The 12,506-nt window shown below is 42.0% G+C and overlaps 1 protein-coding gene across 1 annotated transcript in view; it reads left to right on the forward strand.

The window, feature by feature from the left end:
* Window positions 1–12,506, forward strand: part of LOC111866802 (acetylcholinesterase) — a gene marked incomplete in the record, with an annotated part of 712,234 nt that overhangs the window by 641,696 nt on the left and 58,032 nt on the right. The window contains 1 exon segment of the mRNA XM_033752417.1: window positions 1,472–1,647. Within this exon segment, the coding sequence (XP_033608308.1) occupies window positions 1,472–1,647 (176 nt within the window).

Consider the following 12,506-nt stretch of genomic DNA (forward strand, 5'->3'; position numbering starts at 1 on the left):
TTAAAAAAAGTGATTTCCATTTTACAGTGAAGAATGAGTATATGATTTAGTTAATTACATCAATTTCCTTATCCATGCGTAGAAATATTCGAGGAGAAACGTAGAGTCCGATTAAATGCACATGAAGACGCGTCTAAGGAGTGCAACCTGCCGTGTAATTACTTATGTTTATGTAGAAGTGCTCGTTTAGGTAAGCGCTAATCTAATTTCCTACGCACTTATTTTAATATTAAATATTTCTCAGATTTGTTTATTAATATTGGGAGAGACAAACATATGCTACTAACTGCTCAAGTAATCACTATTATATGGAATGAAGCCAAACTCATATTTTTATTAGTTCTTGCACAAGGGCAAAGTGCAAAATGGGGATGTAGGGTCCATCCCTGGGTTTGTACCTCCATATGTTACCATATTTGAAATTAATAAACGGATTCGAGGAACATGGTACTACAGGTCTGCACCAAAGTACTTGACGATGGTTGAATTTTGGTTTGCATCATGAAAATATAACGCCCACGTTACATGAGGCTAAACCCTGATATTTTCGATATTCTCAAGTTGGTCATCGTAAAATAAATTGTTGCAATATATAAAATTCAACCAGACCTCAGTATTATAGATAGCAATTGACCGAGCCTCATAGCTTCATAAAACTAGTTGTGAACATAATTCAATTTCATATCCCTGAATCTTGCTACTTTTTAACTTCGCATCATCAAATAATACGGAAGTGACAAATGATCGAATTTCTGAGGTGATAAGAGCAGTAAATTATTCGCTGTATGGTCCTCACGTAGTTTATGATGGTCGAATATTGTGTAACTTTTATTAGCCCAAGATTTTTTTAAAAGTATTTGAAATGACACATTGGCGACCTCCTGGAACATTCTGAAGTGGCAATGACTGATGTAACGTTGTAATATATTGTCACGTGTTGGGTATGTCACGCGGCAAATAACTTCACGTGGGTCTCGGATTTAGCGAATCTTTATCGGACACTCACACCTACACACCTTACAATTGTTACCACCTACAGTATCACCTGACTTCTGGCCCAATACTCTAATACTCAATTCTCCATATTCAATTTCCGCTCGAGGCGCACGCGGACTCAATAGAGGACACCCTTTGCAAAGGTTCGATCTCACGTGTTCGGCAATCCATTGCTTCGGGAACGTTCCTTATACATTACGCCGGTAACGTGTCTCGTCTCCGTTGTTACTCAACCACAATTCGTTGCTACTATTTGTCGCTGCGGGAACTCCCCAATTTCCACGTATTCGTTGTCGTGGAAGCGTCCGTTCCGATTGTAGCGGTTGTCGCATTGATGGACGTAAGGTAACGCGTCACAATATCGTCTGAAACTTAGATTGTGCCATTTTACAGACACTTCTACAGCGACCTTGGTTTTTGCACTTGTTAATCTTTGTGGCATGAATCATATTCTAAGGTGGCCATCTTATTGCAGGAATCCGAGTGTGTCCGAAGACGGCACATGGACAGCCACCTATTGGCCTGTTCACACTGCTTACGGCAGGGAGTATTTGACCCTGGACGTGAATTCCACAAAAACCGGAAGGGGTCCTCGCCTCAAAGAGTGTGCCTTCTGGAAGAAGTACCTACCTCAACTCATGCTTATCACGTGTAAGTTATGCATGTATCGTAACTAAGATAATAGCCTTGTGTGTTTCATTACATTTCAAGTCTGTAGTCTACAAAGCGTATAATTTTATTTCATGAAATTATTGACTTAATATGTTCTTGTTCCGCTTAGGCTTACAACTGCTTGCAGCTAAGGCAAAAACACCCGTAAACACCTCTCTGTTCCTTATGAACCGAAATACACTGTAATATTTCAAATTTGGTATTTACTGACGCTGTCATCGAGGTTACATGGCGCCAAAGTCGATCACGGTGACCGCGCAGTTTGAGGCATCAACTGTTTTCGCCCGCTAGAAAACCGGGATTGTGGGTTTGAATCCAGCTCGAAGCATGGATGTCTGTGTGCGTTTATTCTGTGTTTATGTTGTTCTGTACGTAGGTAGCTGCCTTACGACGGGCTGATCCCCGGTCCAAGGAGTCCTACCAACTGTGTATAGATTAAGGAACTGAAAAAGCGGCCCACGTTCAAAGGTCTGTAGAGCCATAGAGAGAAAAAAAGACATGGCACCGTTGACAAGATGATTAATGAATGGGGAGCAGCTGATGGAATTAGAATTGGCAAGGGAAGTCGAATTACTCAAGCGAAAGCCCGCCCCAGTACAAATTTGTCCACCACAAATCGTACGTACTGACTTGGAAAAGAACCTGAGTCGTCACGACTAACCGCCTCAGTTATGATACAGCCCTATTCTATGTTATGTTCTAAAAGTATGCTTTTGGCAGCATGCATTCATTGTTGTTACTGACTGTGATGAAGACATATAATAATTTCTTCAAGACTGAATGGAGGCATAAAGAGAACGCATTCTTCTACTGTCTTCTTCTATAGCGGATGAGGCAGTATTTGGATGAGGTAGATTCACTAGATGGTGGACCAACAGTTCGTAATATCCCTTCTAGAATAAAGCAAAATATCCGAATATCCATGCCCAGGAAAAGTTCAAACCTGTTGCCCCGAGACATGGCATAGCATCCTACTGAGCTCTCTCTTACACCATTCCTTACTTTGAGTGCAAAGCGTCTAGATACACGTAGCTTTCGTGTTCTGCTCTTCAGAAAAATAGTAAGAGGGATATTCAAATACATGCTGCCAACATAATAACAATGCGGAATTTCCAGCAATGTATTCCTTCACGCACTTTTCAAGAAACACACATTACATAATTCAATATCTTTTTTTTTTTTAATTCCCTTAGTCGGGGGTGAAGTCCAGCTGGGCCCACTCGGCACGGCAGCCACTGATTGGCCTATTGTAGCCTCCTCGGGTGATTATTATGATGGAGAATTCGGTGGAAAGAAAATTGGTAGGGGAAACCGAAGTACTCGGAGAAAATCTACCCCAGCGCCTCTTTGTCCACCACAAATCCCACTTGACCAGACCCCGGTTTTGAACCCGGGCCGTCTCGATGGGAAGCCAACGACTAACCGCTTGAGCAATGGCACGGTCTTCGCACAATCAGTTAGAACTAGGATTCAAACATAGGCCTACCTGAGTACTGCTTTGCTTCTAAGTTGGAGTTTGTCCACTTTCCTTGTCTGATATAAATGTATTTATGAAATCCCTTTTCGGCTATTGTTCAATAACGACGCATAACGAGTGTAAAGTTGAACAATAGCAAGACGTAGCTCTCCTGCTTCAGTTTAAGCAGTTTAGGATGTATAATTCAGCTTCATCGTGCAGCATCGCCAAATAGCGCTGATTGTATTGTTTGGCCGCCAGGCAAAAGGAATGTGAAACACTTTACTGCTCAATCGCAGATATTAAATCATCTCTTGGAATGAGATCGGTCAGTTGATTCGTATAAGTCGATCTATCTTCACGGTTTATTCGTGACCTTCCAACGAATTATACAAATGAAACTGCATCTAAAAACGCAAATGAAATTAACTGAACCCCGAATTTTGGTAGTGAAATTGATTTATGTACATACGCTATGCTGCAGATATCTCGGATATTTTTAGATCAAACGAATGATTCAGATGACACATTAATTGGGTTTATGTATTTCACATAATTGGTAACACTATCGGGCCAGTAGTAAACGAATGGAACCAATTTATCGACCCATCCATCGAACTGCACTGCATTCGCCGTGCTTACTCACTTCTTGACGGTCTTGACATCGTTTATAACCGGGCGGTTTGTTGTTGAGGGAACAGGATTATGAAACTTTGAGAGCCATATTTGACTCTGGTGGTGCACAGCTGAACTAAATCTATTAGCTTTAATTTGATGAAGACTACGGGTTGTGCAGCACATCGTCTAAGGGGAGTGGGGCGCCGGAGAGTTCAGCGAGAAGTCGCTGCTTTGAGTTTACCTCATGACGCAGTAACTGAAGGGACGGCCGGTATCCTCTGGGACTAGCGACTATACAAAAAGCCGGTCCGTGAGATGGACTGCTACGAGGGTGGAACTCCAGTTTCCGGACGGAGGTATGTTACATTAGGCTAGGAACACACAGCGACATCGGTCGTACGGAAAGAAATATCGTAGGATTTTTTACCATACGACCTCCTTTTCACACTAGACAGACCAAATACATTTCTTTGCTCTCCGACTGCCGTACGGTAGATGTCGCATGTCGTCACGTATGAAAGCTAAGGGTTGGAATACACACAGCGACATCGGTCGTACGACGTCCGTACGGTTCATGTCACATCAAGTAGTAGAATATAAAGTGTAGTCTTAACTTTCATACATGACGACATGCGACATGTACCGTACCACAGTCGGAAAGCAAAGAAATGCATTTGGTCGCTCTAGTGTGAAAAGGAGGTCGTACGGCATTTTTCCGTACGACCGATGTCGCTGTGTGTGTTGCAGCACTAAGACTACAATTTATATTCTACTACTTGATGCGACATGAATCGTACGGACGTCATACGACCGATATAGCTGTGTGTGTTCCTAGCCTTAGACTGCGTTGGAGGAAACTTCTCGCAAAGAAGAACAGACCACTTGCCTGGAACGATCAGCTGCACACTGTTCAGTCAAAACTGGTATTTCTGGATAGTCTAATAGTGCTTGATCACTGCACCTAAATACATGCTGCTTAAGTTCGAGGCATTACTTCTTTGAAGAAAGCAGTCTTCTGGGAATTGGCACCGTGTATATGTGGTGTTAACCGACGTTTCGGAGGAACGTATCGCCTCCATCTTCAGGGTAGAAGAAAAAATATAAGAATTCTGCAAGCGNAATTCAGAGTTCGTGTATCGTTTATAGATTTATAAGATATAATTGAAAGTATAATTTGTCTGCCTCTATAAATCAGACTGATTTCAGACGTCGATCACTCTTTGATATTCTGCTCTCTTTAAGTTTTTTCTTGGCATTACAGCCCCAGTGGGCCTAGGCCTACCTCCATGAACTTCCCCGTTCACTTCGGTTTTTCTAGATCTTACACATTTGGTAGGACTCCTTGGGCGGGTGATCAGCTCGTCGCAACGCCTCTACCTGTACACAAACTAAACATCCATGTCCTGAGTGGGATTCGAACCCACGATCCCGCTTTCCAAGCGAACGAAAACTGTGATGGCGATGTTTATCTACCGTAAAATCTGTGCCTAATTAAGTTTTTTTCTGAAACTGAATTTCTTTAAATAATATATAAAAATTCAGTTCGTACATTAGGCGAAACTTATTACATCTCCACTACAAAACCGGCGGTTGATGCTGTTAGGTAAATAATAGTTGTTTATTGTGAGAACCATAGTAAACACACAATTACCCTCCTCGGGTGGAATGCAGAATTTTAGTATGTTAAATTGTGTGGTACATAGAGTAACCATTGGAATTTAGAGAGTTAAGTATTTTATAGAGTAATTGTAACTCATGTTATAAGACTGAATTTCTCTTATATTCCTATTTCCAGTTATTGGTTGCCTAATAGTATTGTGACTGAAATTGTTATGTTTACGAACGAATTTATTGACGAAATACTCCACTTACGAATATTGAACGAAACAAAATGTAACTGCTTTGTCGCCGGTATATTTTGCTTTATGATCGTGTTTCAAAGTAACCGGTTCTCCGTCTTGCTGGCCTGTTTTCGGTTTAGATATAATTGAGATGCACCATGGTTATAAGTATGGAAGGTTCTTCCTGAAATTTGCATTTTTCAGTGTTATGCAAATATGAATGTTTTCCGGTGATGTGAATATTTGGAACACAATTTTGGCAGTACGTTATTACAGTTCTGGAACATTGGACTATGCATCTACCAGGAGACTTCGTTGGCATGATGTATGTAAATATTACAATAATTTGTAGTAATTAAAGGAGAAACATTTATCTGGTTGATATCACACGCGTTGCTAAAAAATGACCTTTAAATTTTTGTTTTCTCTTTTTCCTATTTTGCCTTAAGTCCAAACGCCGGCGCTCTAAATCTTTTGTACGTATTTTTTCTTCGGCACTCAGATCTTTGTGAGGATGTAATCGATACAGATGCAGAGTCTTTTGGGTGTTCTAAGTGATACTACACTAATATATTACATACTTAGTGATTTTTTCAACCTCTTACGAGTACTTGAAATATTTCAGAATATTCACCAGAAAACCATATATGAAATTATTGGCCCTTGCCAGTAATATTAAAGGGATTTCACGGGAAACAGTCGCATGACTTTTGCAAATTTTACTTAAACGTGCATATTTTTAGTACTTTCGAATAGCATAATTATATATTTACCGTTACTGTAACCTCGTTTCATTCAGAAGAGAAAGTATTAGTTTTTTTAATTGCTAGTGGGGTGAGACTAAGTCCCTTGTACTGCGGCCACTTCTGGCCTATTGTACCAGCCCAAGATGATAGGTGAGGGTGATTGTGGAGCAATTGGTCGAATGAATATTGGCAGGGGAAACCGAAGCACTCGGAGAAAACCTGCCCCAGCGCCACTTTGTTCAACACAAATCCAACTTGACCAGACCTCGGGATCGAATCCGCGCCGCCGCGGTTGGAGACCAGCGACTAACCGCTTGAGCAAATTATTAGTTAAGCATCGTGTAATACTGCAGCAGGCGTGGGCGGTGTAGGCCAAGGAATTTCCTGGAACGTTTGATATTCAAATGGTTTCCGTATTCTAATTCTTCAGTCTAGGATATCTTCTAGTGATAGTGTCTAGACAAATCCACTGATGGTCGTGTATGAAGAGGCAGTCTAGGAAATCACGTCTTCAAGTTGAATGCGTCTGATAAGATGGGACGGAATTCAGCAATGTTTAGTGGCGCCACTACCAGCGTTTCATTATGATGACATCGACGCACCGCATCTCTTGTACGTCAGAAACACTTTTCCAGTTTTAGACTACAAGACGCTGGTTGTGTAGATTTCATCTTATCCTTGACACTTAATTGTGTTGCTAATAAGCTTCCTGCCTCCATGAATCAATATCTCACAGAGCTACTCATGAACACGCACAGAAATGTACAGAGTAAAATTAATGCGTGCATTACATTGCTTCATAATCTGCGGACCAACTCCAATATTAATTGGGTTAAGTGATTAACTGGAGAGAAACAAACTTACTTTTTATGTATTGCAGTTTGAAAATACGTGTTGTATATTTGGATCCTTGAAACATTTTATTATTATTATTATTATTATTAGTAGTAGTAGTAGTAGTAGTAGTAGTAGTAGTATCTTTCAAGATACTTTGTAAATGGGTCACATCTGCTGGAGATTACTTTAAATTTTCGATGATAGCTATGAAGCCGTAAGCCGTTGTTGCCGGAGAATGTGTTAATAAGTGTTATAAATACTGAAATTTAAACTTAAATCACGCAAATCTTATCGCATTTGTCACGTCATGGAGAGCACGCACAATTTCAGATCTCCCATACAAGAAAATGTTCCCCTTTTTCCTTTTAGTGCCCTGTGTTATAAAGACCTTGAATTGGGCCAACATTCATCAAAGAAAGCTATCCCTATCTGAAAATGTTTACTCTGTATAGAGGCGGATTGCTTTACCTCTACCTTAGCCCTGCAAGTCGAAGTTGACGGAAAGACACCCCTATTCCTGGGGTATAACTGGGCCACACTGTTCCTAGGGAACATGAATGCAGATACCAGGTCCTCCAGGTTGACTGTAGAATGTAAGGTTGACCACCTTGCTCTGCAAGATAGTTATTGTTGCCAAACCCAAAGAAATGAAACGCGGAAGGTCTAATCCTCAGGAATAGACAAGCCTGGCAAAATGTTCTGGATTGTCCGTAATAAAGTGGAAATATGTGGTGCGAAATCTCGCAGTACACATCACTGCCGTTCGAACATTCTCGAAGACTGCTTCCTGTTATGCTGAAACTTGTGTTACCACAGGTCAGTACACCCAGTGACACTTCCATATTGAATCGGCTGTGTACTCGAAGACATTTGAAATAAAAATGAATCTTTATTGGTCATACAGTAAATTCTACTTCGAAGACTGCCTCCTGTTATGCTGAAACTTGTGTTGTCACAGGTCAGTACACCCAGTGACACTTTCATATTGAATCGGCTGTGTACTCGAAGATATTTGAAATAAAAATGAATCTTTATTGGTCAGACAGTAAATTATACTACATATTCTAATATAGCAGGCTCTAACAAATTTTTCTCTAAGTTTATATGAGATTAGTGCGGTCATGTCATATCATCTTCGAGTGATATTCAGCTAGTGTGTTATCATAGCATCTGTCTCGTATTTGACAGGTATTACTTTCAAATCCCGACAGGAACCCGGCACTCCCTACTTAACGGTTTCTTATAATTTTTCTTGATCGCTTTCTGCGAAACCCGCAATAAATTCTTCACCCATACACCCATCTATTCCTTTCTTACTGCGCCCAGTTCATAACCCGCAACCTGTAACACATCATTTCGATGTTATGCATTCCCCGAGGTCACAATAAAAACAAACGTTTTCCTAAAACAAGAGGAGTTTTTCATAATTTCTTCTCATGGCCCATATTTTTCGTTCACGAAATCTGAGATGGGTAAGAATTTCGTATTGAACGGGTGTTCTGATGTGAGTTCCTGAACATCTGCTAGGCCTACATTAAATTGCTGCAACAATGAATTCAACCTAGAGAATCCTCAAATTGTTTCAGCCCCGGTCGTGAGAGCGCAGCACGCATCACTAGCTGTATTCGCCCCATTTAAGTGCGCTGCTCCATGCGGAGACGACCTTTCACAGTAACGACATGGGAACTGCAAATCGAACAGCAGATGATAAAACTGATTCCAGTTGAACAGGTGTCGAGTGTAATGACAATTAATCGGACCTTATAATTAACTGTAGCTTCTCACCATCTGCTCGGATTATTTTCGTGATTATGCTAAACCCGCAGTTTTAATAACGCCGTTAGCTGGCAGCGAGCGGGTCACATGGAAACTGAGACTGAACAGAAGCCTTTCTGGAAAGACAAGGGCCCGTCTGATGTTTTGGAATAGAGTTAAATTTAATGATATGCAAAATTAAAATCTAGCTAATTTATATAATTAAGCCTACAAACAAATCTGATAATACAGTAATAACTATAAAGGAACTGAACACATTCCAAAATCCCAGCCAGGTTAGCTCAGTCTGCATAGGGACTAGGCGTTGTGTTGAACGTCAGAGGATTCGGGGTTTGATTCCCAGAAGAAGCAGGAGATTTTTCTCGTTTCTACAGAGTTCAGCCTGGCTGTGGAGCCTAAACTGCCTCCCACCCAGTTGGTTCCGGTGTTGCTTAACCGGGGATAATGCGGCCTAGGTCTTTAGCTAATCACTCAACTCTTCTTCTTCAGACGTTTGTTTGGCGTGGCACTTAATTAAGCACAATAGAAACTTCACTGCTATCTTTTATTTAAATTCTATGACTTAACGACATTGTACATCTGAGAATCGACGTAGTGGGCTGAATCCGAAGGCATCCATTTTCTTATCGAATACAACTATATACATTCGATATAAAATATCTCCGAGCCTGAGAAAGGATGACGAAGAGAGCCGGGATAGCGCAGTCGGTATAGCGACTGTCTGCGGACTGGACGACCGAAGGGTAGGAATTCGAATCCTCATAGTATCAAGCATATTCTCTTCTCCACCCAACCTTCTATCCGATGGGTACCGGGGGCTCTTTCTCCGGGCCTAAAGCGGCCGGGGCTTGAATCTGACCACTCACCTCCAACTAGTTTCCAGGTCAAGAAAATAGGGATAACCTTAGGGATAACGAAGAACGGAAAAGGCAAGGGAGGAATACAAGGTCTTCCCGTATGGATTACCTGTTTGCGTCGTACTGAGTCTGGCCAGGTCTCACATGTGTATCTGTAACGGTCAAAGAGGCTCGGAGATATCTTGCTACATCTTGTAACTTATGCATAATTAAGATTACGATTTATGGGACGCTGCATAACGTACGTACGTATCTTCCAGACTACATGACGTCACACCACAGAAGAGAGTAATCTTAATGGTCACAGCCGTGGGAACCCGAAATCTCATCTATGATAGCTGCAATGGAGCAGAGCTCTCCTTCAGAGGCTTGTAATCATTCAACTAATTAAAAAAATTCCATCTTCTTATGGAACCGGAAGATTCATTATCGTCTTACCTTTATTTTTAAGGATTGCATCCTGTTGCGTATATACAATGAACTTGTATATATTTTTTACCGTCAACGCAACAATAATTTATCATTTATTTATTTATTCATATAATACGCACTACATGTTTCAACCTCAAATATGTCATCTTCAAGTGCTGCAAATTTCTCAGATACTATTACTAAACTGAAGCGCTAACATTCCCATTTCTCTAAAGCGTTCGTACAAAGTAGCTTCTATTCGATTCACAATCTAGACAAATCTTAGACTAGACCTTGGTTAAAATTAATAATATTGTATTTTATTGTTAATTTTAACCAAGGTCTAGTCTAAGTTTTGTTTGTGAGATCGAAACATGTAGTGCGTGCTAATAAAGTATTGTTGCGTTGACGGTTGGTGGTGGTGGTTGTCGTTGTGGTTGTGGTTGTGGTGGTGGTGGTGGTGGTGGTGGTAGGCGTAGAAGGATTGTCCCTCTTGCAGTATACTCCTACAAGGAATATGTATTGCTCGATCCTTGGATTATGTAATGATTTCTTCAAGTGCATGAGTTAGAATACAAGGAAGTGACATTTTGCTGGAGGCGGTGAGTGCAACCATGGAAACACACTCAGGATGGCTGGTTGCCGGACTCAACTCAGAACGCGGAGTGTCCCGGATGCAGAGCGGGAATACAAACCGCTGCGTTACAACCGCCGAGGAGGAAATACACGTATGAAATTCCTGCCGTCAAATGAATCGGATTTATTGCTGGGGAGAATGAGGAGGAGGGCAGATCCTGGGAAAGAAATCGAACGGCACTAAGCTAGTGCGGGGGCACGTGGTAGCGTAGTTGGTTTAGGGGCTATGCTACAAACCGGAAGGTCGCGGGTTCAAGTTCCGATGAGGTCACTGGATTTCTTTTTCAGTTGACCTAATCCTTCAGGCCGCACTATGGCCTTGGGGTCGACTCAACCTCTAACAGAAATGAGTACCAGGAATTAATTAAATAATTTTCCTGGGGAGTAAAGAGCGGCCGGCGCGTAAAGCTGACAACCTTACCGCCATCTTTGAGCCGATTGTCTAGATAATGTGGGAGCCTCAACGTCTCACAACCCTATGGGCCTCCACGGCCTGTTACACGGATAGCTTTACTTTACTTTTACTAAGCTAGTACTCCTCGTTGCCGTGGTGCATTCTACCGCTCCGAAAGACGGGGGCTCTAGATTTGAATGCAACGCGTAGTTCTGTTAAGTGTGTCACTACATAGTCTTCACGTGTCAGGTTACAATTATAACGTCGGCTTGTCAGCTGGACAACCGCTCACAGTGGCGGCGCGGTCTAAAGCATGAACCGTCTTCGACCGTTCGGACACTGGGATCGTGGATTCGAATCCCACTCGAGGCATGGATGTCTGTGTGCGTCTATTCTGTGTTTGTGTTGTTCTGTGTACAGGTAGCGCCTTTGCGACGGGCTGATCACCCGTACAAGGAGTCCTGCCAGCTGTGTACAGGATTAAGAAACTGAAAAAGTTGCCAAGGTCCAAAGGGCTGAAGAGCCATAGAGAGAGAGAGAGAGAGAGAGAGAGAGAAATATTAATTGGGCTTTAATCGGGATGTGCTTGGTTCGAATCTCGACCACAGCGCCAGTTGTCTTGTGGTGAGTGGTCAGCTTCGTTACCCGTTGGATAGGAGGCTGGGTGAACGTCAGACCCGGTCTGGGCACTGTCGAGGAGAGAAAAATCTTGGCTCTGTTGGGAATCAATCCCGGGTGTCCAGACCCTTTGGCCGTCACTGTACTGACTGAGCTATCCAGTCTCTTATTTTTTTTTCAGATGATCGTGAACTATAATTCTACCGTTTGACACTGTACAGACTAGCGCCGTAAAATAATCCACATATCAATATGGATGTTACATGTTTCTACATCAGCTATAAACAACCGCAAATCGGAAAGCTTTTTCGACTATTGGTGCCTGTTTGTGTATTGTCTTCGTCTGGGCTGAACAAAACCTAGCAACTTTGACTAAGGAGTTGCGCGTTTCCCAACAAATAGTAATCGGAAAGGGGAGGTGCTCAATAAGCGCCAGGTGCTTTAAATTCTTGGACACAGAGCATGGTGATCAGTAGCTCTCCATCACAGAGAGCTTTTTCTAAGTTGGAGGAGTCAGTTAAGACCAGATATACAGGGTGTCCCAGGAGGAATGTGCCAAACTTCGGGAGGGTGTTCCTTATGTTAAAGTATGCCGATATAACCCAAAACACCTATGTCCAAAGTTGAACGGTTACGGAGATAATGGCC

The sequence above is a fragment of the Cryptotermes secundus genome, unplaced genomic scaffold (assembly GCF_002891405.2).
Source record: "Cryptotermes secundus unplaced genomic scaffold, Csec_1.0 scaffold446, whole genome shotgun sequence".
Taxonomy (NCBI): domain Eukaryota; kingdom Metazoa; phylum Arthropoda; class Insecta; order Blattodea; family Kalotermitidae; genus Cryptotermes; species Cryptotermes secundus.